Source organism: Xiphophorus maculatus, chromosome 18, assembly GCF_002775205.1.
Source record: "Xiphophorus maculatus strain JP 163 A chromosome 18, X_maculatus-5.0-male, whole genome shotgun sequence".
NCBI classification, from domain to species: Eukaryota; Metazoa; Chordata; class Actinopteri; order Cyprinodontiformes; family Poeciliidae; genus Xiphophorus; species Xiphophorus maculatus.
In genome coordinates, this window is record NC_036460.1 from 10,431,275 (window position 1) to 10,459,221 (window position 27,947).

The 27,947-nt window shown below is 40.4% G+C and overlaps 1 protein-coding gene across 4 annotated transcripts; it reads left to right on the plus strand.

The window, feature by feature from the left end:
* The first annotated feature begins 1,760 nt into the window (after window positions 1-1,760).
* Window positions 1,761-27,591, plus strand: fam131a (family with sequence similarity 131 member A). Of its 4 annotated transcripts, none has more exons than XM_023351472.1 (6): window positions 1,761-2,248; window positions 7,423-7,562; window positions 13,872-13,965; window positions 14,074-14,256; window positions 20,309-20,440; window positions 21,520-27,591. In XM_023351472.1, exons 2-6 carry the CDS (start codon window positions 7,440-7,442, stop codon window positions 22,170-22,172), a joined length of 1,185 nt encoding a protein of 394 aa, XP_023207240.1. In that variant the 5' UTR covers window positions 1,761-2,248; window positions 7,423-7,439; the 3' UTR covers window positions 22,173-27,591. The 4 variants fall into 4 exon arrangements, with proteins under 4 accessions (XP_023207240.1, XP_023207244.1, XP_023207241.1 ...); XM_023351473.1 differs by lacking the exon at window positions 1,761-2,248 and adding an exon at window positions 3,728-3,931; XM_023351476.1 differs by lacking the exon at window positions 7,423-7,562.
* The last annotated feature ends 356 nt before the right edge of the window (window positions 27,592-27,947 follow it).

Sequence of the window (27,947 nt, forward strand, 5' to 3'; positions counted from 1 at the left end):
TAAAGTGAAAATAAAATGATACATGATTTTCAAAATTGTTACTAAATAAAAATCTGAAAAGTGAGGAGTGCATATATTTAATATCTTTTACTGTTCTGTGTTAACTTATTAGTAAGCAGGTTCCACCTGTGTGTGATTTAATGTCAGTATAAATACAGCAATACTGTGATGGGTTCAGAAGTTCTTTAGAGAACAAACAGCATGATGGAGATTGAAAAGAGAAAAACACACACAGGTCAAGGAGAAAGTTGAGAGGACATTTACACCAACACCAATGCTACTGCGAAAAAGGTGGTGGCAGCATCATGATGTAGAGGCGACAGAAGACTTAAGTTGATTTATAAATATTTATATTTATAAATCAACCATACACATTTAAACTCCCTAGCATCACAGCTCGCATTGTGTACAGCACTCAAAGAAGTCTCTTTGAAAAAAAACGGTTGAAGCTGTCAGACGAGTGCATATGCTGAAACTTCTGAGCAAGTTGTTTATTTCCTCCTTTCGTCCGTGGAAAGAAAATGACTGAAGAAGAGAGGAGGAGAAGGAAGAAGGGAAAAAAAGAAGGCCAAATTAAGTGTGATGACTGCAGCCCTCCCAGCTAATCCATTAAGCAACAATTCAACTCTAAACATACAGCTACTGCTACAATGGTTTTGTTCAAAACGTTCAGAACTACATGAAACTGCAGTGTTTTTAAACTAAATATCTCAATCAAACAAACTGAGTTTTGTGGTTGTAACATCAAACATCGTTGCAGAGTACCTTATTGTAGAGGTGGGTGAATTGATCCAAAATATTGACAATATCGACACCAAGCTGGAATTGTTATTGGATCGATATTAGCGTGGGAAGATCAATTATTTAGTTTCAGGTACCATCTTGAATGTTTGTGTATTGTAGTTTCTCAAATCTAACTGAAAAAAGATTAAACTTTGACTTGCTATAAACTTATTTTTTGTGCGCTTTATTTTAAAAGAAAAATGCACACAAATTTGTTGTGTTTTTATGTTGTTTCTGTTCTTCATATTACTGTTAAAGTATATCATAGGCACCTAAACTTTGTCTAAATTCTGTCATAGGCTCAACAAAAATGATTCAAAGAGAAAACCACCAAAAAACCTAAAGCTCAAAAGTTTAATGATGTATCAAATTTAAATAATAGAAGTATTGGTATCAGTATCAGTATTAGAATCAGATTCTGGTCCTGTATTTACTTGGTATCAGATCGATACCAAAACATGCAACATCATACACTTCTGCCTTGTAGAGAGGAGTTTTATGTTGTAATGAGCCTAGTTAATACATAATGAGAGCATATGGGCCATGAAATGGGGTTGTGGTGTTCTACATTGCTCGCATGCGGCTCATGCTCGCTTTGCTTGCTTGTGGTTCATCACATTGCCTCCCTGCCCAACAGGGGCTCAAAAAAACGTGAGCTTGTAAAGGAATATTAGAGATTGACAAGAAAAGTCAATCTCTTAAAGTCTGTTGATCTCAATGTAGAAATGATCAGTGTCTGGATTTGATGACATCTGCTTTCCTCTTATCTACATCAGAGTTGCTGAAACACAGCCCTCCTTTGTTATGATGTCAGCTGGTGTAAACACGGACAGGAAATGCAATCCTAAAAGAAGAACCAGCTCCTCCTCTGCGTGCACCCACAACTCCACCCTCATGTGACTCCAGCCAATCCCGTCTCATTCCGCTCCTACACAGCAAGAAAAAAGCACATTCAGGGGGCGGAAAGTCGGCGCAAGCGGTATAAGAGCGGGATAAGCATGGATTGTTTTTCTATCAACGTGTCGACTCTTCACTCCCTGACCAGAGACAGTGGACCCATGCCCAAAATGTGGCGTGGACTAGACAGAGAGTAAAGGAGAGTGGGGAGAAAACCCCAGAAACACCCGGCGAACACGCGCGCGCGCGCGCACGCACAAAAACACAGCACTGCAGCTCTCAGGTCGGGGCAGAAACCTTAACTGCTGCCCGCAGAGAAGAGCGCTGTCCCTCCGCTGTGGTGCTGAACCTTGCGGATGCTGACGCAGGGCTGAGATCCAAAGGGAGACGAGAGGTTTTAGAAGAGCCGCAGAAAACTTTGTGTGTATGGATTTAGAAGAAACAAGCTGCAGCGCTGAGCAGAAGTGATGGCCAGACCCCCCTCCAGTCTGACAGGCTTCAGTCCGGCGGTGTGAGCACAGCGGCGGAACCCAGCGGAGGACAGGGACGGAGGCTTTCCATCTGTGAGGTACGCTCTGCGTCTCTTTACACGTGGATGGTTGCGGGAAGAAATGTAATAGATTACGCTTCTAAAGGGGGGCGGGGGGTCTACATGCAGCAACGAGAATGGGCTGCATCAGCTCCAAAGCGCCTGTTGGTAAGAAGTGCTTTAACTTGCTCTCCTATTAAAAAAAGCACGACGGAGGAAGTCTGTTTTATCTTTTCGTTTTCTTTTTTTTTTGCATTTATTTTGCTGCATCCTAACTCGACGCAGCGGCTATACACATGTGGATTTTGGACGCATGCTTTTTCAGCAAAGGCGCACACACATTCCAGCTGTGCTGAGTCACATACACACCAATAACAATCAACACTAAACCAGAACTTGGAAAGGCTGATATGGTCAAGCGAATCAGTCAACTCTTGAAGATATGAGGTCAAACCAAAAGACTTTAGTGCTTAGCAGGATATTAGTTCGGCTCATACAAGCTGGATTAGGTTGCAGCAGAGTTTTGGGTGGAACACCGGCACCCCTGTTAGGGTACCGTGACGGTGGAAAAAAAAGACAAATGTATAAGTTGAACAAATATTTCTATTGATCGTTGAAATGGGAAACTTGGGGGAAATAAAACAGCCTTTACCACTAGCAGATGGGCAGTGGCCATTGCACCCTCCAGGGTTTCCCTCGGTGGCACCACTATCACATCTAAATGTAACAAAAAAGTAAATAAAAATGTTTATTGATCTTTGTGGCCAAACATTTTATGATATTACTTTTGCTGCTTTTGATTTATACAAATGATTAATATGAGTTGGGGTCTCAAAGCGATTGTCAAGTTGTTTTTTTCTTCAGAAGTGTCGTAACACAAAGAATGCAACAGTCATGGTCCTGAATATGTCATGGTTATCTCTTGAAGCTCTTACTCTAGTTGCATTCCACACCGGAGGATTGTGCTCGCTCTTGTTGGTACTACACTTTTTCTTCCACTCAACTTTCCATTAATGTGTTTGGATACAGCACAATATGAAGAACCAGCCTCTTTAAAACGGATGTTTTGTTGATTACACTCATTGTGGAGGATGTCATTGGCTGTCTGCTGGACAACTGTCTTTCCCGTCTTGAAACATAACATTTCTGAATTTAAAAACACATTTTAACTGGTCTTTTGAAATGGAAAAATGTTCGGAGTTTTCACAAACAATAAACCAAAGCTTAGAATAAACATGTGAAATATACCTCTCTGTTTATTTATTTATCATTTAATTTACCTTTTATTTATACCGGTTGTCCGATTGCGGTTTTCGGCTTCAGTGACACCAAAACAACTCTTGTACCGTAAAACACCGTGTATGGATTAGACTTTATTCTGTAGTTTAAACGCGTATTTCCATGTGTGTGCTAACTTGGCGTATGCGTATGTGGATGTGTGTGTGAGGGTGCGTGGGCGTGTGTGCGTGTGTGTGAAGAGGGTTTGCGCTTTTACGGTTGCGGTGCATGGGTGAGCATCGAGGGGCTGGGATTCTGCAGCCTAAGCATCGCGATGCTGCGAGAGTTGCGAGACGCTGTTAGGGGAGCACGCTAGTGAGAAGCATACACACAGAGGAGCTGCTGACACCATGGATGGATGCACTGTTTAAACGGCTGTTAGGCTCGTGAAAGGCGCATCCTGACACCATGGTTCTGACCGCGCTGACCCAGTTTAGCTTCAAGGTAGGACCACGCTTCTTCTTCTTTCTTTGCTCCTGCGTTGTCGCAAAATCCTCGGAGACTCTTATATGACTACAAACGGAGTTTAAGTTAAGTACCTTTAAAATATCATAATTGTGTCATAATTTATGCAGCTACTGGTTTGAAGGTTGCCAGGAGACAAGCCCCCAGTTTGCTCTCAGTTTCTCCGCGGACCTTTGTCTGTGTCACCCAGACCCAGACTGTAACGCCTGTCTTCCACGCGTGAAAAGAAACATCAGACTCGACCCACATCATCGATCCATTGCTCCTATCTCATAATAAACACAGACGTTGTTTTCGCTCTAATTTTCCTGCGACCTTTAATTGCCTACAACCTTTTAATCCAAACTGATCACACCCATGATGGAGATTGTGACACCCTTTCTTCGCGTCTCCTTGTCACGGAGTGCGTAAGGACGTGTCCATCAGTCTCAGACACCCAGACCGAGCAGCAGCTCCGGCACTCTCACGTCTCAATGCAGCCTGGGAGCGGACAGCAGCCACCTGTTTGCTGCTCTGCATGTGTGATAGGATCACTCTACCGCCTTATAGCTACACCCAGCGGGGTTGATAGCCAAAAAGTGCAAAAGACAGGAGGGAAAAAACATAGAAAAAGAGGAGGAGATGGCGTCACGGCCGAGTCGAGGTCTCCCTTCCTGCGGTTTCCACGACAACAGAAACTACACGTAAAGAAGAGGCGCCTCTCAGCGCCAGGAGCTCAACTGACATCAAAATCAAGACGACTAATTTTACTTCACAGCTGCAGACGTCAGTCAGAAGAACGAGGTTATTTACAAATGTGTCCATTTTAGTTGGAGGCCCGTTTGATCAAAATACCGCACGGTCCCTTCGATTTATTCAGATCAATGATCCACAGCCCCGGGAGCTGCTTAAAGCACATCCTTGTTCTGGCGGAATATCGGAGTAATAGAAACCGACCTCCGTCCTCTCTACTGGAGGAGATTCGTGATAAATTTGTGCATCTTTCATACAGCCTGCCTGCTGCCAGAAGGCACAGATTCAAAGAAGTGTTTGGTCTCTTTAAAGATGTGGGGAAATCCTTAAAATACATTCATTGTTTATTGCAGAAGCAAATCCTCAAAATAAAAAATTAGAAAATTATAAATTAGATTTGATTACATTAAATTAAGTTGCAGGAACAAATCCACTATTAAAAAATATTTTTAATCAAGTCTCAGTTGATACATAATTAGCAGTTCGTTGTCAATACCTTTTTGTTATCTGGATAGAATATGGATATTTAGCCATTCAGCTTTGCACATCTTTCTTCCAGAGCCCTGAGTTCTCTATTACAGTTCCTGCTCACTAGCTCCCCCCACAGGTTTTCTGTAGGATTCGAGTCTTCAGACTGCTTTGGCCAAGGAAGAAGGTTGACTTTGTGTCTGGTGAACCATTTCTGTTTGTGTCCATTTGGCTCTATGTTTGGATCAGTTTACTAGTAAGAAGTGGAGTTTAACAAACATAAACATGTTTATGATGGTAAGACAGAAAATGTCCTCTTGTGCAACTGGTTTTCATGTAGACACTATGTGATGGTTGTTATGGAGACCCTGGGATGCCATTTTTGCTGCAGCTGTTGAGGTTTGTTTACTTTGCTTAGCACTGTGCTGACAGTCCATGGTGACAAGATGGATATAAGCAGTTGTCCAGCCAGCAGCCAGTGGCTAAAATGCATCAGTCACACATCAGTTAGTAGAACCTGCTTAAAAGAAGAAATTAAAAATGCTTCTGTTCCACTCATCTCTATTTTTAGAGATGAGAAATGGGTGAGTTTGTCAAAATCAGTGATTTCTGCACTGCTTAAATTGAAAGCTGTTTTTCTCCATAAATATTTTGGTGCTAGATTATAAAAAGAAATTTATATCAACCCTCTTATAGATTCTTACTAGTAAATGTATCTGTGTCTGTAAAGGGGTAAGTGCTATCGCCAGTGACCGCCACGTTTTGGAAACTGCTGTAGAATACACGTGAGCATCTCTCACTCATCACAATTACTTTCATTAGGATGGCTTAGATTCAACACAATACATCCTAGGCAACTGATCTCATCACACCCAGTTAAATAGCACATATTGAATCCTCCAGGTGGGCAACCTGAGCTGATGGAGCTAAATGGCAAGTCTTTGACCAGACAGCAGAGGGGGGTGCAGGGATTGGCTGAGCAATCAGTCATCAGTGTTTGAGATGGGTGCTGGTGGCTAATGGAGCGAGTTCTTCTTTTCACAGACAGTAACCAGAAACGGCTTCCTGCAGAGGGCTGGAAAGGAAAGCTAGGCATTGACATTTAGAGGCCCACCTCTCCTAATCTCGTTTTTTTCCAAATCTGATTTGATGAGGGTGAGCGTGGAGGCCGGAGGCAGCGTGAGCATGTGGCCTATGGGAGCTCTCCAGGTGCTGAAATGCTCAGCGGATGGGAAAGTCGATTCTTAGTGTGCAGTGGATCAGCACTCATAGGTCTACTGTGGATTGTGTTGAGATGAGACTGACTCATGTAGCCAGCTCTAATTAAAGTGATGTTTTAAACCTGTTGGTTGTTATGTGATGTTTGCAGGAAGAATTGGACTAACAAGAAATGTGTGCTCCTAAAGGTCAAAAGGATGCTTTGGATATTTTCAGTGAAGACTATGTGAAGTTTTCAGTAGAAGCTCCTTTTCCTTTTGAAATAGTCTGTCATATTGCTTATAGCAGACAAGTATTTACTTCAGAACACTTCCACTTTTAAAAAACCTTTTGATTATAAAGAAGAAAAAGTTAAGGTGCTCAACGCATGAACAGCATGGTTTAAAAGGTGCATGGAAGTCACCCCTCAGCAAATTATCTCACTACACAGCCCACAGTCTCTACTAGACAAGCTGCAATAATAAGCGTACTTCAACTTATGACCAGCTACACATACAGAATGCTACATTTCAGAGCCACATGAAGAGTTTTCTAAAAGAACCAACTTGAAGAGGTTTTGCATGTGTCTACAGTGTAAAAATGATACAATTTACTGATATCTTTTCAATACCCAATCCGATTCCTCATTTAAACAGACAATAGCTGATTGAAACAAAATGTTTTATCCCCAATCGTGTCAAGTAGTTGGTGAATGGTTTGCTTTGGAGGGACTGCAGTGAGACTGTAGTGAGATAAGACACCATCAGGCTACATTTTGGCCATTGCCTTGACTGCCCTGAATTCCTGATGGAGGCATGGAGTTTAAAGCATTTTTCTAAAGCAGTACATATGGTTAGCTTAAAACTCATGGATGGCTGATTCTTGCTCCAATTTTAAAAAAACAACAAAAAAAAACTGTCAACTATGAACCCTGTGAATACTTTTAAATGCTATGCCAATCCTCAAATGCAGACCTTTATTAGGTTTTGGAGTGAGAATGAAGTCCAGAGCCACTATGAGTTTTAAACCACGTGCTTGCTGTTACCTTCACGTGGCTCTCTTCCTCCTGACAGTGGCGGTTGATGGTTCGATGCGCGTGGACTGGAGCGCGTCCAGCTCCATGTCCGATGTCAGGCTCCTGGGGAACACGCGGACCTGCATGGCACGCAGACTGATACTCGGTGCACCTCTGGGTGCTCTGGACTTCAGCGAGGTGCCCTGAGTTCTCTCTTTAATCAAAGTAAAACTTTACATTTAGTGTGATTCTACAGAATCTTGACAAGGGCAGCTAATTTAAGCTAACTAGTTCCACTATGACACTGCAAATGTATTTTGTTGATTTTATAAATTGATAGAGCCACAAAAAAATAATGCATATTTGTGTAGTGGAAAAAAACCCCATACATTGGCTTTCCACAATATTGACGAATCATCATCTAAAACATGACCTTCCTTCCCAGTCAACAATTTGTAGAAACATTTGTTTTACAGCTTTAGATTTTCTCTCTTTGTCCCCATCCACCTTCTTATAAACTCTCTCTGCAGAGGAAATGCTGTCCATGTTTGAATGTGAGGATGGTGTGTGTCCATTGTTGATTTGCAGTTTTAGTTTTCCCTCACTCAAAATTTTGCAAGTAGGCCATAAAGTGTAATTATTGTCTAATTAGACCAAAACTCCTTCTTCCATGTTTTCTTTTCTTGTTCTAAAATCCCATTAAATATGAAATATAAAACAAATTGGGGTGTGAATACATTTGAACGGCAAAGACTATCAGATTTGAAGACTATTTGCTATATAGTTTATTATATTCTACTCCAGGTGGCTGTAAGCAAAGATGAGAGTCTCTCTGTATGAAGGGGGAAATTATTTTCCCAACCTTCCAAATTGAATAATTACCTTATTAACGAAGCCACCAAGTTTTGAAAATGCATCTTAGCCTCGGGTTCACTTTCCCTTTTATTGCTTTTCATTAACATGAACCAGTTGATTCCTAGTTATTTATTTTCCATCTAGCATAATTAACAATTATTTTTTAATATGAAGATTTAAGTGTGATGTAGCTTTCCTTGTCACAATAGTGACTTTAACTTAAGTTGTGCTTAGGAGGCATGTGGTCTGCTTCAATGCCCTGATTGATATTTTATTAGCCTGGAAAGAGTCCCAAAGCTGTTTCTAAGTTTTTGGGACTCCAGTGAGAGCTGCTACTAAAAAATGGTGTAAACACGTGACAATGGTAAACCTTCCCAGGAGTTCATCTTGACAACTTCTCCAGCAGCTCCCAAGAACAAGAAGCTTTGAAGCACTGCAGGCCTTACTCTCATTAAAGCTCAGCATCCATGATTTTGTATTAAAATAAACGAGGATAATTAACAAGTTTCCCCAAAACCTTGGGGATGAATTCTCACAATTCTGCAAAGAGGAGTGGGTCGAAACTTTTCACAGTGAAAAAGATTCACTGCCAGTTATCGCAAACACTAAATGGGAGTTGTTTCTACCAATGATGGCTCAACCAGTAGGTTTAGGAGAGCGATTACTTTTTCATATGGGTCAGTTTGTTTTGAATTGCTTTTTTACCCTTAATAAACAAAATCTTTGACCCAAAGTTTGTTTGACTATTTGAAATATTTACGTTGGTAAAAGAAATCAGTAAATCCCAACACTGTACATAAACGGTATGATTTCATCAGCAATCCTGGGGACATTTCACCCCACAGTTCTACATCTCTTTAATTGCATGCGGTAGATCATAGACGACTGCATATCACCGGCACAGAGATGATGATGATTGTATAAATGATCATGTCTCCACCTGCTCCTTTTATCTTTGCACACCATCTGTGAGTCTGACGTAGTGCGGCGAGCCAGCCAGGCAATGATTAGTAATGTTTAAGTGATCCATTAGGAACATACATCCAGCCTCTGCCTCCTTCTGGAAAGGGGAGGAGATATGCTATTGAACGCTGGCCTCCGTGAAAGAGGGGTTGGCTAGACTGCTGAGCTCCCTGCATCACAGCGGTGACCCTCTGTAATGCCTCCCATTTCTCTGAATCCTAGACAAACATGCTGCGTCTTTGATGTAACGATGCATTCTGACGGCTGATTGTTTCCTACACAATGCACGTCTCTTCCCAGGATCTCTGATCTCACAGAGAGCAGCGGCAGCAGCTGTAGCGGTCGGTCGTCTGCTGATGTTTCGAGTCTGCGACGTCATCAGCACATCAGCCACACATGCATGCAGAGAGGAATTGTTCCATGGTGACTGGTTGCCATAGAAATGTTCCAATTGTGGGAAAGTTAAGAGAAGGGGGGAGGGTTTGAGAGGGAGAGAAAAACGGAGAGAATGCTAGAAATGTGCTGTGCTGGTGGAGAATAAAGATCCTCCCATTATTTTCCACAGCTTGAAACAGATATCTGCATGCGGGCATTTGTGGCTCTCCTTCTCAGATAGTTTGGCAAATGGCTTCTAAATAGTGGTTCCCTACAGCAGGAGAAAGGGCCTCTGGATAAAGAAGCATTGTTGTTTCTCACAGTTGATGTTTGCTGAATAGAAAGCAAGAGAATGTTTTACTAATTAAAGCTGCAGAACTTGGGAAAATAATTAAAATAAAAAAAGACAATCTCCTTCTTTTCAGTCCCTATCCAAACTGTTAATTGTTTACTGCATAATAAGTTATTTATGTGAAAGCCACATAGAGAATTTATTCTTTTTCTGAAAAGCACCAAGTCTTTGTGGAAGACTTGGTGCTTTACAAAAATTTCCATATCCCAAGAACTTTTTCATATTTTGCCTGATTACAAATAAGCCTGTCGCAATAAGCAATTATGCCATTAGCCAGCTATTACTTGAAAATGGTCTCAAATAACAATATAATCAATCATCACAGTAATTACCAGGGCAATCTATCATCCAGCAAAATTTGTTATTGTGACAGACAATAACCAATTGTTATTGTCTGTCACAATACATCATGCTGAAAGAAACCTCAAAACATAACAAAGCCACCTCTGTGTTTCACAGTGAGAATGTTCACAGCGATGTGCAGTGTTAGTTTTTCCTATAGTGCTTTGCATTTTTGCCAAAAAGTTAAATGTTTTTCAGTTTTGTGTCCCCTTCATGGCCTGTGGACTGTCAGACTAATATTTAACCTTTCTGTAGATTCTTCCACCTGATCTGTAGCTCTTTGTAGCTCCTCTAAAGTTACTATGGGCTTTTTGGGATTTATAGATTTCTGATGAATAGTCATCTTGCAAAGACTCTGTAATTGTGAATAGTGGCTAAACCCTCCTGTTATGTTCATTTCTGAGGTACAGCAATAATGTTCTTGGGTCAATTTGACCCTGGGAGAGTTTAATCATGCAATAGTGTCAGAAACCAAAAACTTCCCCCAAAACATTTTTGTATCTGATTATTAACTCCAATACTAACCATTTCAATCAATATTTGTGCAATGATGCTTTTTTATTTCTCACGAAAAAAGGATGACGACAGCTTACTCAGTTACTCATTTGGACATAAAAAATGGAATTTAAATTTTTTATGTCCACTGAAAAGAACCTAGACACAAAAAACAATATTTTCTTTGAAATTGATCTTTTATTATTTTTTTAAATATTACATTCAGTTTCATTTCCACGATATCTAATTATTAATATGAGAATTCAGTGTGAATAGATGCACTGCATTTGTCCTATTGTAGCACTGTATCTGCTGAGTGCAGCCCATGTGTTTCCCTGTCTGGTCGCTCTGCAGTTCAGTAGGGCAGTGGGAGAAGCAGAGGTGGGAGGGAATCGAAGGAAGAGCAGAGTCAGCCAAAGAAAGATGACCCACGAGCTCAGGGTTCTGCTCACCTTAAATAATTCATACATCTATATACTCCTTCGTGTGTATATAAAACTTGAAATAGATCGCAGTTTTCCTGCAAACTGAGATACTTGTTTCCAATTATGTTCTGTGGTCTTTATCTTGTCTTGCTCTGTTGTAAAAACAAAAGGGATAAAAAATGTTGATGCGAATGCCAGAAAAAAACAGCAGGTTTTCATCAATACCACCTACAACGCAGTGAAAATGTTTTTTTTTTTTTCAGCGGTACACCTTGAAAACAAATGAAATATACTCTGTTAAGGGTACACAACATTAAGTAGCACAGCCTTAATTTTCAGAAAAGACCAAGCAGAATATATCATCCCCAACTCCTCCCGGCTACGTGTCACGTCTCCTCCAGATTATCCTCCCCTCAGATGTGCGAGCTGCTCTGCAGCACAAGAGGATTATCCCGCCTCTGGGCAGCAGGCGATACAATCTCAAGCTTGGGATCCCCATTAATGGTGTAGGGGTTTTCTTTAAGAGCATTTTGCTAGTTGTTTGTTATTCAGGCCACTGTTTTGTTTTTATTAGGAGGAATTGAAAGGTCAAAGACAGGGTGCCGCCTTTGATGACCTGAGTTAATTATTTGTGTCTTGTGTCTGCAAATGAAATGCGCTGTGCAGTCGGCAGTAACTATTAATGAGAATGGGGGAAATAGGATTTAACTTCAGAGTGAAGAGTTTTAAACAGTTTTAAAGTTAACTCTGTGAGGAGTTTAGTAGTTGAGGAATGTTTCTTTCAAATAAACTCAGACACCTGGTTCAGCAGGGTTTCTATATTATTATCTATAGAATTCCAGGAGGGTCAAATTAGTGTTTTCCAGATTCAGAAAGTTACTTTATTCACTTTTCCACTGTCTAAGTATTCTAACCTTCTTTTCTTTCTTGTTTCCCCCTTGATACTTCTTATTTTCTTTCCTTGCTGCTTTCAACCTTCTTACCTTCCTTTTGACTTTCCAGCTTCAGATTTTTCTGCCCCCTGCAGAAAAAGCTGCCACAAATAAACACGGTTACTGCTTGTGGAAATATTCTTCCACGTAGCCGTCACATCATTCACTTTGCCTGACTGCATTGACCCACATTAATGACATGGAAGAGTCCGCTTAGAAAAAGGCTTTTGACTGTTGATGTGTCCATCCCTCACGTGAGGACAGGTGCGTCCATAAAGAGTTAGCAGACAAAGAAACTTGTCAACACCCGATACTCCTTCTGTGGTTTGACTTTACAGAGCTCAAGGCCTGGCAGGAGTGATGGATGGCATCAGTCTTTTGTCTCCTGTCTGCTAATCTTGAATTCTTTGTGAGACAATGTTTGGATGCTAAGCTGTATCCTTTCTTTTATGCCGTTTTAATCGCCAGGCCCATTTAGTTCCAATCAGTTTGCATGGATGGCGCAGGTTGTGGATAGTGTGCAAAAATAAACCAATCTATGGAACCGTGGGCCCTTTTCATGTTTTGCTTGCCTTTCACGTGTGTATCTGTATAACATAACAATTTGTAATCCGAGAAGGATGATCACTGTTACCTTAACTAACTGCAGGTTTGCTAATTAGTCTACAATCTAAGAAAACATGTGACATCAATGGCCTCAATCCATTGATGAATATTTGCGGTTTCACATCAAATTATATAAAATGATACATTTAAGTATATCTCTTGATGTTTTCAACATGTTTTTCATATTAAGCTCTTATATTAAATTTCTTTTTATTCAGTCCACTCCGCTCTTATGCATCCAAACAGAATCCAGTGCAACTAGCGTACATGAGAAGTAATCTAATTAGTAAATGGAGTCCACCTTTTGTTAGAGAACAAACAGCACCATGAAGACCAAGGCACACAGCAGACAGGCAAGAAGACAATGGTCAATCTAGCCTTCATGGAAGAGTGGCAAGCCTTCTGCCATGATCATAGGCAGCACAGAAAATATATAGAGGATGATGGTTAGATTTCTGGTTAGATTAGACTATTACTTTTTGCTCTACATTAAAATAGTGGAAAACTAACACTGAAATGTGGTGGTGGCAGAATCTTGCTCTGACGGTTCTTTTCTACAATCAGAATTAATAGGGAGATGGATGGAGGTAATTGCAAGACAATGCAGCTCAAGCTACAATGCAATAATCTTAATTAATGTGCATTAGGGTGTTAGAATGGTCCAGTCAAAGTCCAGATTCAAATCCACTTGAGATTTCTAGACACTCTAGCTAAGCTGACAGGTATTGCTTTATAATGATGGCAGGATTTATTACTTTGTGTTCATCGATCGCATAACTGTGTCACATTCCACTCTTATAAAATGTGTAAATATACAAGTGGTGTGAATGTCATAGCAAAGAACTGCATTCACAAAGCAATACAAGTAAGCAGGAATGTGTCCCTGCTTGTGCAAATTGGTTTCTCACACACTGCCTGTGACTTATCAAGATTATGTGTGTGTGAAAGTGTGTGTATTTGTGGATGGTGAAGAAAATCCCTGAGTTTTTAAAAGAACATTAAAGTATGCCTGCTACTTTAACAACAGGATTCTAATTTGCACCAACCAGGCAGCAGAGGTTTTTCCTCTGAGTCAAAGCAGGAAGTATTGAGATGTGGCTCACATTTCTGCTGAGCTCCTGAGTGAGTTCAAGACCCACTCATTTATTTCTCTTCATTTCAGGTGAATGTTGATGACACCGTTGAAATGCTACCAAAATCAAGAAGAGCTCTTACCATTCAAGAGATTGCTGCTCTAGCTCGATCTTCTCTGCATGGTAAGTGCAACGGTTCATAAAAACAACTTGCTATAATACAGTAAAAGGTACTCCGCATGCATGTACTGGACCTGGTTTAGAATAACTCCTGACATATGTGTCCTGCAGGTATTTCACAGGTGGTCAAGGACCATGTGACGAAGCCTACAGCCATGGCGCAGGGCAGAGTAGCCCATCTGATAGAGTGGAAGGGATGGTGCAAGCCCATAGACACTCCGGCAGCTCTGGAGTCAGACTTCAACTCTTATTCTGATCTCACTGAGGGAGAGCAAGAGGCACGCTTTGCTGCTGGTAATCTTTACGTTCACTATTTGATGGATGTCTTTTTGCGCTCCACTCCAAGTCATAAGTTGCATGAGCATATGGAAGAGTTATTTACAAAAAAACAAACTCTTGGTGGCCATAACGATGCTATGGTTCTTTTAACAATTATGTGGAGATATGTTTAATAAATATGTAGTTAGGTACCATATCTGAAAGAACTCAAGTCTATGACATGTACAACACACGTAGAAATTTAGTGGTGAGACTCAGTTAAGAATTTTATTCAAGTTAATTGCAGGATCTGTTATTAATTAATAAATCAAAACTAATTGCATTTTAATTGAAAACTATATCTTGACAAAATAAGCAATATTTCATTTAAAACCCCTTTGTGTTGCTAAATTACTGTATATTTACAGTAATTTAGTAACTACTAAATTACTACATTTAGTGATTAAATTTACTAAATTTAATTTACTAAGCTCAACAACGTCTTTGTTGAGCTCAGCAACAAAGACTTTTGTTTTTAATCTGTTATTTAAGTTATTCATCAATCAGATTGGGGCAAAATGCTTTATGCCCATTCAACTTTCAATTGTTTCAGGGATCCCTGATCATTTATTTAACTTTTTCGAGAAAATCCTTTAGAAATATGGACTGTGTATGCTGACACTAGCATTGGAGACGTCTGTGTTTACTCCTACATGTTTTGCATTGAGATGGTATTTCAGGTTGGAATACCTTCATTAATAGGCTAACTCCTTTTTGCACAACTTGCACACAATAGTTTTTCAAATGTTGCTTGTGCACCTGATTTACAGGCCTACCAGAAACACGCAGATACTAAGGTATGCCAAAGAAATGCAATTCATTGTACTGAAAAAATGTTAACACATTTAAATCTAATTAATTAATTAATCTAAATTAATGTCATAAAGGCCAGCGCTTGTTGAAATCAATGTAAACTGATCACTATCGGATTGGCCTGCCTGCATATTATTGTTATTGGATCTCAGCCAGATTCACGTCTCAACAGAGTCAGGTGACTTTGTAGAATTGATTGAAATACACGGATGTTACATGTTAGCATAAACTTATGCTGCATTGCTATTTCCCTTCAATACATCTTGAATGATCTTAATATTTGTTTGACATCATCTGTAGCATGCAGTATTTTACAGCTTTACTTTAAAGTACTTCACAGGGCTGTGACAAAAAATCCCACTGAGTCAGAGATTTAAGGAAAATAATCCATATAATTTACTAAATTAGATTCTTAACGTTTGTCAGTGGCATTGGTTTTGTCAGCAGATGGATGTGTGTTATAAAGACTTTGCAGCATTGTTCAGTGCAGAGAAAGGAGGAAATCATTTCTTTAGCCTAGAACCTGATATTTTCATGCTACTATATGTTACAGCCATGTTGGTTCATAGTTAGAAATGTTGCAGTTTCACAATAAAACCTCCAAAAAGTTAATCATCTTTGCCTTGGCATGGACAAAACAAGATTTTTGTACATTGCTTTTTAAAGAATCATTGATAATGAGGTAGGAAATGTTGGAGGCATCATTTAAATATTTTCAGGGACGCACAACGCTCCAACTCCAATATTTTTCACTATTCTTTTACATCTCTACTTCACTCTCACTCATGTATGTTAAGCTTTTGACTTGTAAAAAATGGTTATATAAAATATCTTATTATATACGGATAGATTAAGATGTTATGCAACACATATATAAATCTGCATTATAAGCATGCTGGGAATGGCTTTTGCACGTGTGCATGCTGGCCTTCATATTAAACGGTCAAAGAAAGTGAAAGAATTTTTAAAAGGACTTTCACTCCATTAATTTTTTGGACCAGAACAAACATGCATTTTACACATTTTTTTTAAAGAATGACTTTATTGAATTTTTCTCATCCTAACTCTTCCCCCTCTTCAGACTGTTTAAAGTTTGTTCATCTTTGAAAGCACTCACTTAGAGCACATCTGTGTCCTCTTTCTACTACCAACTAACCTCGTCTCTGACTTTTCTTTCATCCCACCTGCCCTTTCTGTTCATTATTTCATCTTTGTGCTCTTCTACCCACACTGTCCCTCCTTGTAATGCTTCTTTTTGCCCTCTGTAACACCTCTTTTTCAGTTGTTTTCACTTGCCGTCTGCTCTCTATCCGTTTTTTTGCTCTGTCCCTGCAATGCAGACTCTCAAGGTTAATTTGCACAGTAAGGTTTTGCCCCTAGCTAGTGCTGCCGTGACTGAGCAATTTTCCCCTATGCCTTCTCTGTTCTGCCTTCACAGAACAGAGAAAGGTATGAGCATTCACAGGACATCTCTGCTCCTTTAGACACCTCTCTTAACACATTAATAAACTATTATTATTATTCTCCACTCATTGAGATGTAAGGACTTTTATTACCGTTTTGGTAAAGATGTACGGTATGAAAAGTGTAATCTCAAAATCTAGCTATTAATTTAAGTGTATTTGATCAGTAGGAGGTGAAAAATCCCATCTTAAGTCATAATTGCTCAATAAAATGACTGGTGGTCCAATTATCGGCACCACTACGCACTTAGATGCACGTTTCTTCGATGCCATTTCAGGCTCTTTGACTGTTCTTCACAATCTTTCTTGACGATCCTGACTCAAGTTTCCTCTGTTATGCTCTCATCACTTCAGCTCAACTCACAGGTTTTCTGTAGTATTGATGTCTAAGGGCAAAGATGACCATGGAGAAAGCTTGATTTTATACGTGGCAAAACATTTCTGTTGATTTAGACATTTGTTTTTCATCACTTTCCTGCTGAAAGAAACAGCAATGAAATATTTTTACTTAACTCCTAAGTTTTTATTGAAAATATCCTGGTATCTAAAACTAAATCAGGATACCACTGGGAAATAGGCCATAAATTGGCTAAGTATACTCTGATCAATTAAAAAGACAATAAAGTAGAACTTTAAGTAATTCTTTAGGGTTAGGGTCAATGTTCTTCATTCATTTTAAATGAATTGTTATGTGTATCAGTTGCTGGCTGTGATAATAATAAAGAAATACTTAACAAAGGTTTACTAATGACAGCACTTCTTTAATGAAAGAATTTGCAATACATTATCAAATTGACCTGTGCAGCACCGGTTCACATAAAAACTTTCAAGTACAAATGTTGCAAGGTGGATTTTCAATATTTTCTGCTACTGCAGTAAAATAGAAATTTATTTTTGAGGGTTCTTTACTTGGCCAATAGGTTCAATTCAATTAATTTTAATTGAAAAATACTTTATTAATCCCAAAGGAAAAGTAAATCTTGTTGTAACTGATCTAAGGTTCTTAAAAGAGTTTAAATGTGGTCGATTCTGTGACGTAGTTTGAACTGGGCCGCCCAATTCTTTTTATGAAGTAATATCCTGAGAGTATCATGATTTGTGCAGAAAATGACACCAATACTTTTCATGCTCAGGTGTTATGTTTGCATGGAAACTGCACAGAGCCATCTCTTCACTTTGCATCATCAGTAGTGCCCACTTCATTGAGTTGCTGCCAGTTGTGCTGACTCTTATTATTTTTGTCAAGTTGCAATCCACCAATGGCGTGACGGTGAGTGAACATTTGTGTTCAAGTTACAGAATAAAGTCAGCATGTGCAAAAATGTGATAAGTAAGTGTTTGGTGTGCTTGTGTGCGGGGGCGTGCATGTGTGTGAGTGAGCCAGAACACACTCCGGTATACTGTTTGTGAGTGTCTGTGTAGGAGGCAACTAGGGAACTGAATATGCAGGCGGTGATGTTCTGCTGAAATACTGAGACAAATACTTCCACTCTACACTTTGTATGAATGAAGAGATGAATGAAAGAGACAGATATGCAGTGACTAACACAGCCAGGCAACTGCTCGTAGGATATTGTATAGCATACTGAGTAATAATACAAGTTTTATGGTATAATGGTATCTGCATATACAATTAAAAATGTACAACGTAACCAAATTGTTTTTAAATAAACTAGAAAAGCAATAATTTTCCAAATGCTGCAAAAATAGACAGTGATCAATTGAATGACAATAATATGTTTGCCATAAACATATGATGCGTAAGACTTGTTGATAATCTAAATACTAGTCAAACAATTTTGTAGACCAAATATTTAAGAAGTAATGGGAAGCTCTCTGAGTAGTTCTCTCTCATTTTGTGACATTTGGTAATAATATTGTAAATAATTTTGGTATTCCTGTCTGAGCTAAAAATGGTTTATCTTTTTATTTCAACTATCAACCATGTCAGTGTTGGTTCTCAAAAAAATGCTTTATCTCTGACGACAGCAAGATGCTGATAATGTGATATCGGCAGGTTCACCACACTGCTGGTCCTCCATCTTAAAATCTTCAGATCAGGAAAATGATTGGCTGAAAACAGCTAACCTCCCTGGTGTTGCCACTATTCTCCCAAACATTTGAGTCCAAGAAAGCTGGGATATCATCCTGTGAACACAATGTGTCACAACTGAATAGGGTTGAAAACACACTCCTTCACACACCAAGATTAAAAACAGTATCAATGCAGAACACCTCCTACATTTCATCATGTAAGAGTTGCACACACCAAAGTGCAAAATGTGTGTTTCATGTGGGCGCCCAGTCTTAACTATTAAATTCCTTGTATTGGTTGTGCATTGGTTACATTAAAATGAACGTTAGCAGCATGTGAATGGCTTCATTCTAGATCTAAAGCTCAACCTGCACAGCTCAGCTCCGTCTGTAGGAGGATGTGCTGCTGTTTGTGAGGAAGGTTCAGGGTCCAGCCACAGTGAGGGATGAATGAGAGCATCGATCTCTCTCCCTGTGGGAAACGTCGCATGAATACTGAGCATTGAGCTGAAGAGACCGACAGGGAGACATAAAGAAATGAAGACCAAGGAGAGGAAAATCAAAATGAGGGGAAAGCGACAGGGCTGAAAGACTGCTGGGAGGAGAAAAAGAGAGAACATGAGGAATCAAGGAGAGCCAGCTGATTCGATGGAGAATTTTATTGAGAGAGACGATTGGAAGGAAGGCATGACATGGAGGAGAACAGGGGCGAATACAGAGCAGGTAGGAAGAAGGAGGGGGAGCAGGGTGACATTAAGGAAACAAGTGAGTGACTTCCTGTCTCTGACTGGCAGCTGCCCTGATTGGAGAAGATAGGTCATTCAGATCTTAAAGGCTATTCATGGGAGCCATAGTTACACAAAAAATAAATACACCCCCCCCTTTCCCCTCCTCCCACACACCCCGACAAACATGCATCGTTTCTTGGCTTTTCACTTCTATAGCATGCTTGTGCTTGTAAATTGTAAATGTTATGCCCTAACAGAACCAGATCCTTTGGTGATGGATGCTCTTCCTTTAAAACCTGCAGTCATTAAACTGATAGATTTATCAGCCTAGTTTAAGTGACAGAGATTCTCTAGGAACAAAAATAAAGAGTTGACCTATTTAATCTGGCCTTTATAGCTGATGTTTAATTCTAAGCTAAAGACTAATGAAATGTTCAGACCAATCTGGGACTGTAGGATTATTGACATTGATGTCCTTTTCAACTGATGACTTTGTTTTATTAGGTTGGTTTAAATGCTTTGGAATTGTAGGAACAAGTAAAAATGTTTCACGCTCCTCACTCCTCTGCCTTATGATTTTGTATTGGATGTGACTTTTAATGCTTTCTAGAAAGGATTCAAGAGATGAAACCTTTAAATAAACTAGAAACACACAAATCTAGCTTTTTTCACTAATGTTTCCCTTACAGATTGAGCTGGCACTTCTCCTCTGTACCTCCTCTAGCTCACAGTCTCAAAGTGACAGAGCACAACTAAACACCAAGCGACATCCATCTGCACCAGCCAGGTGACGGCTGACAAACCTCGACTGTGTTGGGAATGCTGTCGTTTGTCCACTCTAATGCCACATTGTGCACCACACCTCACACAGATCTGTCAGTCAGGCAGCAGATGACGCCGAGGCACAATGCAGCCTCCTTGTTACCATGCCAACCGTGTAATTGCCTGTGTGCATGTACGAGCTCATGTGTGCCGTTTGTGTGTCTGCAGGTGTGGCAGAGCAGTTTGCCATCGCCGAGGCTAAGCTGAGGGCCTGGTCCTCTGTGGACGGCGATGAGTCCAATGATGACTCATATGATGAAGACTTTCTGCCTGCCAGTGAACCCACCACACAGAGCACAGGTAAATACACGCACACGCACGCACACACAGCAGCTAAATCAAACCTCATTGATTCAAAGCTGAATTAGACACCCTCTCCCATATCCATCTGTCTTTTCTTTCCCCCTCTCTCTTTGTCTTTCTTTGTCCCAGTGCCCCAGTTTTCATCCTCTCCTGACATTTTTCTGTTTGTCTGCGCAATTTGATACCCCTCCTGCAAGTTTAATATCACTTCCTCTGCTGCAGAGGCAGCATCTTGTGGGCATTGTGTGTTAGTGGGTTATAAAGGCACTCGGCAGTGTGTGCACCGGAGCTTTCATCTTCATTACACACATCCGCCAATGCACTGCACTGCAGTTAATAACATTCATATATTCACCAGTAGCTTCTTACCTTCTGGCAGACCATATTTAGTTGGATTTCACACATGCAGACCTGTGTGTGATGACAATAGACCCTTGAGGAAATATAAGCCAAGTTGCTAATACTCTTGAAGCTCCAGTTTCACTTCACAGCTGCCTTTCAAGGCTCCAGGTGTTATCATTAAAATAAAATATATTTTGATTTAGTATAATGGGCCTGTTCCTATTTCAAAGGTTATGAATACTTTTGCAAAGCACTTCTTCTTAATACTGTTTTGTTTTGATTCTAAGATTTTTATCTCCATGAAATCCTTACGTGAATACTGAGATACAAAGAAAACAAAGGTACATTTGTCCAAAAGCTGCAGCATTTCATGGTCTCCAGTCCTCAAGATCTGGTGCTGCACCTTTTAGATGTTTCCCTGCCTCAGCACACCTGACTCCAATATTAGTTCATTAGCATGGGTCAGTAGAGCTTGACTGCATGCTAATGAGGCAGCTTCACCATTTAATTCCTGTGTATAGGACAAGGGACACATCTAAAAGATGCAGGACTCTGACTCTTGAAGACTAGAGTTTGAGACCCTCTGTAAAGTCTTCTCTGGGAGTAGTTTTATAGGTATACATATTTCTTATTTCAACATCCCAAAAAAGGTATTAGCTTTACCTCCTCTTTACTATATCATTGTTGTTGTTCTTTCAAGACTTCATGCTTACAGTTTGTGTTGTTCTCTTTAGAACTGTCATCTTATCCGCCGTACTTGAAGGACCTGATCCACAGCCAGCTTTGCCAGCACCTGGGCATGCAAAGGCCCTGTTCTGAGAGCAGAGGAGGTATCAGCGAGGGGGGTGGCAGCAGAGAGCCCTCCTCCACGGCGGGCTCTCCGGACACGCTCTGCTCCAGCCTCTGCAGCCTCGATGAGCAGCACCCGCTGCTCCGCGATCTGAGGACTCATCGTGGTAATCACGCCCAAAACAACGCAGCTGAACTTGCTGCAAAGATTCTGTCTGCGCTGCACGGAGGGGAGGAGCTGCTGGCCCGACTTCAGAGGGTGGGACATAGTGGGCCTGGTGGGGGAGACTGTGGCTTCCACAGCTTGAGTGGGGGCGGCCGGGGCAGCAGGTCCTACGGAGGTCAGGATTCTCCTTGCTACTCCATGTCTTACTCTGAAACGTATCTGTCACCTGGTGAGGATGATGACACCCCCTGCAAGGACTATGAAGGCACTGTGTGCCAGAAGGAGGTGGATGGCCAGGGGGTGGATTACCCTCCTGACTACAACCCACACAGGAGAGTATCCGATGTGGCCTCCTCAGGGGTTGTTTCCCTTGACGAGGAAGAGGAAGAGGAGGAACTGGAGGACAGAGCAGAAGAGCCGAACAACCAATGACTCCTTTTTTTCTCATTTCAGTATTTGGGGAGGGGCTTCTTCATTGTCAGTGACAACTTCCCCTCTTCGTCATGGTGTCTGAACAGTTTGAACCTTTTGAATGATGCGTAAATCAACTGTCTTTGCCTTACACTCACAGCATCTCAGCTCTCCTCTCCATCCGTTAAGTGCTTTGTCTCCATTCCACGTATTAACACTTTTTGTTTTGAAGGCGTCCAAACAATCCTTTTTCATCAGTGCGAGAACAGTGAGAGCTGGACTAGGCGCGGTCAGTGACTAACTCTCGGGTATGACGCCCACAGTTTTTCGGCTACGTCTTCTTCGGTGCAGTGAAAGGACTCTGCTCCAGGCAGACGGATCGACCGAGAATCCAAACCTCTGACTTATATCTGCATGTTTTTTGCAAGTGCTGAAATCAATGGGCTGACCTGGGCTCGAGCACGTTTTTGTAATCTCAGCTGTGCTGTATCACCCCTGCCCATCTCTCCCTCTCTCGTGAGTGAGCAGGCTGACACTGCATCCTGGCACCTGTCCTCACCCCATCCCTCATCTCCTAACCTCTTTCCCCCCATCCTTTGCAAGAGAGTAAATAGCATTGTTCTGGGCATGGCTTGCTGAGTATGCCAAACTATTTAACCCTGTCACTGTCAATTATGAGCAAATGCTGGAATGTCTTCAAAGTGACAGGAAATGGTATGTATTTTAAAAAATAATCATGTGTTCCAAATGATATGACAGAAATGATATGCTTTTGATGTACTAGTTTTCTATCAGTCATGTTGTTGTTCATGTCATCATCATGATGGACAGCTGGCATATTGATGAACAGCCGCTCAGTGTTCCCCGGTGTTTTCTGTGGAGGAAACCTGAACTTTGCTCTTAAAAAATAAAAACTCGCAGCAGGGACACAGGAAACACAAAGAGAGAGAGTTCCTGAAGCGACGCCTCAACGACGGATGTTTGGCAACAAGCGACAGAAACCTATTTTCCTGTGCAGAGATGGCTTGCATTTGGAGATTTTTCTATATTTTTGTATGCGTTGTCTTGCTTTGATCTCCTTGCCTATGCGGCGTGCCAGTGTATGTGGTCTTTGCACGAAGCTAATGTGGCTGTAGATTTCTCCTGTTCTTTGTTATCACTGTGTGATATAGTCTACTGGGAAAAAAAAAACAATACAAATGTGAAATTTTACTTTTTTTTCAAAAGAGGATACTGTGATACGGTTTTTTGCCATTTATCATGATCCTCATGAAGAGCTCGTTTTTTTGTTTATTTAAAAACTTCTAAATACTCATCTTTTCTTCTCATGTTGACTCTTGAAAAGCTTTGCCTTTTTATTCTGTACTCTCCCTTTCTATAATGCTTGCAAAAAGGCATGTAATGTGACACGTTAAGAGCCTACTTAGTCCTCTCCATGTTGATGTACCTGAGAGAAAGTGTCTTTCATACAACTCAGGAAATCCCTTTGAACCAGAGCATGGATGCATTCATTCCCACATGCACATAGGCATGGGCTGATTGATGGTACCAAAAAGTTACACTTTCAAAACAGCTAAGAGTTTCTAAACTTCTCCTAAAGTTTAAAATGAGTTACCAAGCTACACTTTCAAAGTTGGCTTAGTTTCCCTTTATATCTTCCCCAGAGAGCAACAAAGGTTGAAGATAAACGTAGACCTCATTTAGACATTTCAAGTGTATAAATAGCCCTGATTTAATATATTTCATCTAGGTTTAGACTAAGGAAACCAGCCTAATTTAAAGGTACTCTAAGCTTAAAATTTGAATAAAAAATCTGTGAGGTCCACAACAAAAATCTAATAAATCATATTAAAATGCCAAAAAAAACATTCAGCGACATTCATTTGCTTCAATCCTTATAAAAGTTATCCATTTATAAACTGAGATTTTGGAGTAATAATGTGCAACAATGTGATTTGAGTTGCTGGTTCAAATCCCGCTCCCTCTGTTTCAGTCATTGTGTTGTTAGTCAGGAAACTTTCCTCACCTTGCCCACTTGTGGTTGTCAGAAGACCCAATGGTAGCTATGGCTACAATGTAGCTTACCACCATAAAGTGCTTCAGAGTCCTTGATAAAACGTCATACAAATGAACATCTTATTAGAATTTAGTATTTAGACCAGATACTAACAGCTTAGATTTTTTATGGACTATTTAGACACTACATTGATTTCTAAAATAGAGATACTCTCTGGGATGGGTTAAAGTCCGTTATTAAAGTACTTTGAGATAGTATTTCTCAAACCGAGTAAAAATTTCGAAAGCTAATTTTGTTTGTTTAGCATTTTTGTTAACTTTGAAAACATTTAGTACCCTTAGCTTCCCCTTTGTAAATCTTTCCGGATAAATCATGAAGTGCTAATTTATTTGGCTGTTCTGTAAACTTTCAGTTGAATAAATCCGAGTTTTGGTTATCGACTGTTACAAATTCTTCAAGTAGTTAATGATTATATTCATATTCTTATTTTGAAGTGGGTGAAGACTGTTTACGTAGCTGTTCCATATTCCTCCACCTGTGATGACATCTATTCTGTACCTGGAGTGAATCGCTGGAGAACTCCAGTCTGTAGCTTTACAGTAAACTCATGTCCTCCCTATTTTCTGACCGAAGTCCTGCTGTGGTCAATCAGCAACAGAATTAGCAATACTCAGCAACTATAAAGCAGAAACCAGGAGTGAAAGGTCTGAATCATTTCAGACCAAAAACTCTGAGAGTCAAATTTGTTGAGCCTCAAAATGGTCAATAAATTTCACCATTTTGAGGGCAATACATTGTAACACATGATATTTCATTGACACATGATGGTATCAATATGGTTGAATTTAGTGCTCTAGCACATCATGTTAAATGCTACAATAATATAGTGAGTTGGCAGAACTAATATTTATGATTAGAGCTATAGGGTCAATGCAACTAATTTTAATTAGTGCTACCCACCAATGATGGCATGAAAACATAATTTAACCTAATTTAAAATTTGATAAATGTTTGTGCTCTTGTATCAAAATGAAGTAGTAACTATACTAACATTGTTATTTTACCATAGGTAGGAATAGATTGTTGCTTTTTTAAATTTAAATCACAGTAGTTCAATCTTGCTATATTTGTATAAATCCTTTGTTTTGACATCATGACACTGTGAAACCAAGGTTATCATTTGAGAACCTGCTACCGGCCCATGCCTAAATGTACCAGCACCACTCCTCTTTCACTCTCACCCTGCATGTGTGCACATGTTCGAGAGAAACCCTGGAGTGAGTTGTCATTTTCTACAGTACAACATAATTCAAGCACAGACTTGATCCCCACTTCTATGCTTTTAGTTCGAAGAAGCCTCAATGTGTGTGTTTGTATTTTGAGATTTTGTGAAATTGTGTGTCCGACTGTGTCTCGTAAGATGTCAGCAAGCGCTCCCAGCTTGCACAGTCAATTAATTCCAAATCCCCTCCAATGCAGTGATTCCCTTTAAAACAGTGTTTTGGGGTAGGTCATCTCCTGTTTGAGGCTTAACTTTTTCTGGTTTCAGTGGGTTAAATTACAACTAAGGTTTGACATTGCCTCATTTACAGAAAACAGCAAATGCTAGTATTAAGAGTTAGGCAAAACCGTGAAAACTCAGGGGGAACCATTGAAGCTGTGCCTTTCATACATCACCTTTGACCTCTCAAACTGTATGACTATCCTCACATACTCCTTAGTGTCTCTAAGACCACAGTTCAACTCCCATCCTCTCAAACAGGGATCACAATTGACAGAGGCATCAGAAAATCCTGTTGTATCTCCTGCAGAGAGCTTGCAGTGGGCCGATCTGCGTCACTGTCCTTTTGCTTGACATTAAAAGCCGGGCAACGCTGGCGAAGCGAGGTCGCGCTTTTGTCCAAGCGCGATGACGCGATCGTCCCATTGTCTCACAACCTTCCCCCTTTTTCTCCCCTGTTTATCAGCTCACTCTGAGCATCTTTTGTGCACGTCTTTTCTCTGCATGTCTATCTGAATGTCCTTGCGGCTTCTCCAAGTAAAGACGGGCACCTTGGACTTTATCTGTTTCTCACATCTACATGTATGTGCTATGAATCTCATACTTCTGAGAACTGTGACTGTTCAATCATCAACAAGAGAACAGTTTGTCCTCACATGGATAGAAGCAGAAGATGTGCCGCTGATACACCAGACAGCCTGATGAATGTGTTTCCTCTCCATCCTTCCATCACCATCCTGTCATTTTCCCTTCTTCCATTCCGCCTTTCTTTGTTTCTGTCCTTTGCTCCTGCTCTTTTTTTGTCTGTCAATTGCTCCTTCCTTCCCCACAGGGAGGTTTATTACGTAAATAGATGGGCGTCTTAGTGCTACCTTTGCCGAAAGGCAATTAGCCTGCAATTACAAAAACGACTGAACTTCAGGAGACGTGTATCTCTCTCTCCTTTCTATTGTTTTTTGTTCTCCTTTTTCCCCTTCAATCCATCTGCTCTCTCCTCTCCCTGCTTTCTCCCCAGACCCTCGTCACCAGCACAAGTTTCTAAGCGGCAGCTTTTGAGGTCAGCTGTCCCAGAAAACTCCACACCAACTTTTGTTTTCGTACTTGTCTCTGTATAAAAAGTGTTTGAGATGTTGTGGCCCAGAACAACAGGAAACCCTTGATTCCCTTCATTGAGACACGTCTTTCTATCCTAACATATTCCATCTTGTTTGTGAGAGTGTCCCTGGGAAATTAGTTTTAGCTTGTTGCTTCAGGCAAGCAGTGACATTGGATACTTAGAGAGAAGTGCTCCAGATTCACTATATGTGTGACTGTGTGTGTATGACATCAGCTGAGGGAACCAGTGCTATAAAAAGACATCAAAACATCTGTCAGACAGTGAGAAGCAGGAGGCCGGCATAAATATTCACATGGTGGTAGTGCCCCCATCACCTTGTAACCTACTTACCATTTCAGAACAAAGCAGATGGGCCAGGGGACCGCTCTCCTCACACCCTATCAGCGATTATTGGGTCAAAACTGGCCAACACAATCAGGAGTGAGTAAAAAGTGCAACTCTAAGTGAATGAGGGATATACATGGTCTGTGTTTGACCCACATCAGGCTGAAATGTACAAAAATAAGACTTACAGTAGAGAAGGCCAAGAGAGTTCAGAGAGCAAAGCCATACTAGAGTCCCCTAACAGAGAGGGTAAGGTGGGCACTACCCAAATGGAAAGATGACCTTAGATGATTGTAGTTTTCCACACTACAAGGGAATCATTTCACCATCTGCATCAGTCAAACACATCTAGTTACTCCCCACCTCCATCCAAATGTCAGTCTCTTTTCTTCTTTCTTTTAATACCTTTCTTCCTTTTTTGGCTGAATGTAATTATTCAAATATAGCCACCTTGGATTGAAAAATAAATATATTTGTTTGCTGCATCTGATATTATTTCAAAAATAAAGAAAACATTGTTATTGGTCTTTGCAATACTCTTGTGTTTGGCTAACATATCTTTTTTATGTTAGGTGAAGGTCTTCTGGAGACTTAACACTTTGCCGTGTCAGAGATGCACCACACAGGATTTTAGCTGATTTCCAAACTTCATGTTTTGTAAAGTTTTATTCTGTTAGTTCAGATTCTAGCTGATTCTGATTTCAGTCATATTTTAAACAAATACAGAGTTTTCATTTTTATATGTCTTTAGCATCTTATTGTAGTGAATATCAATGTTAGCACAGCTCGCATTTGAATGTGTTTTTAGGATCTTATTTTTGTGAAAGTCTTTGTTAG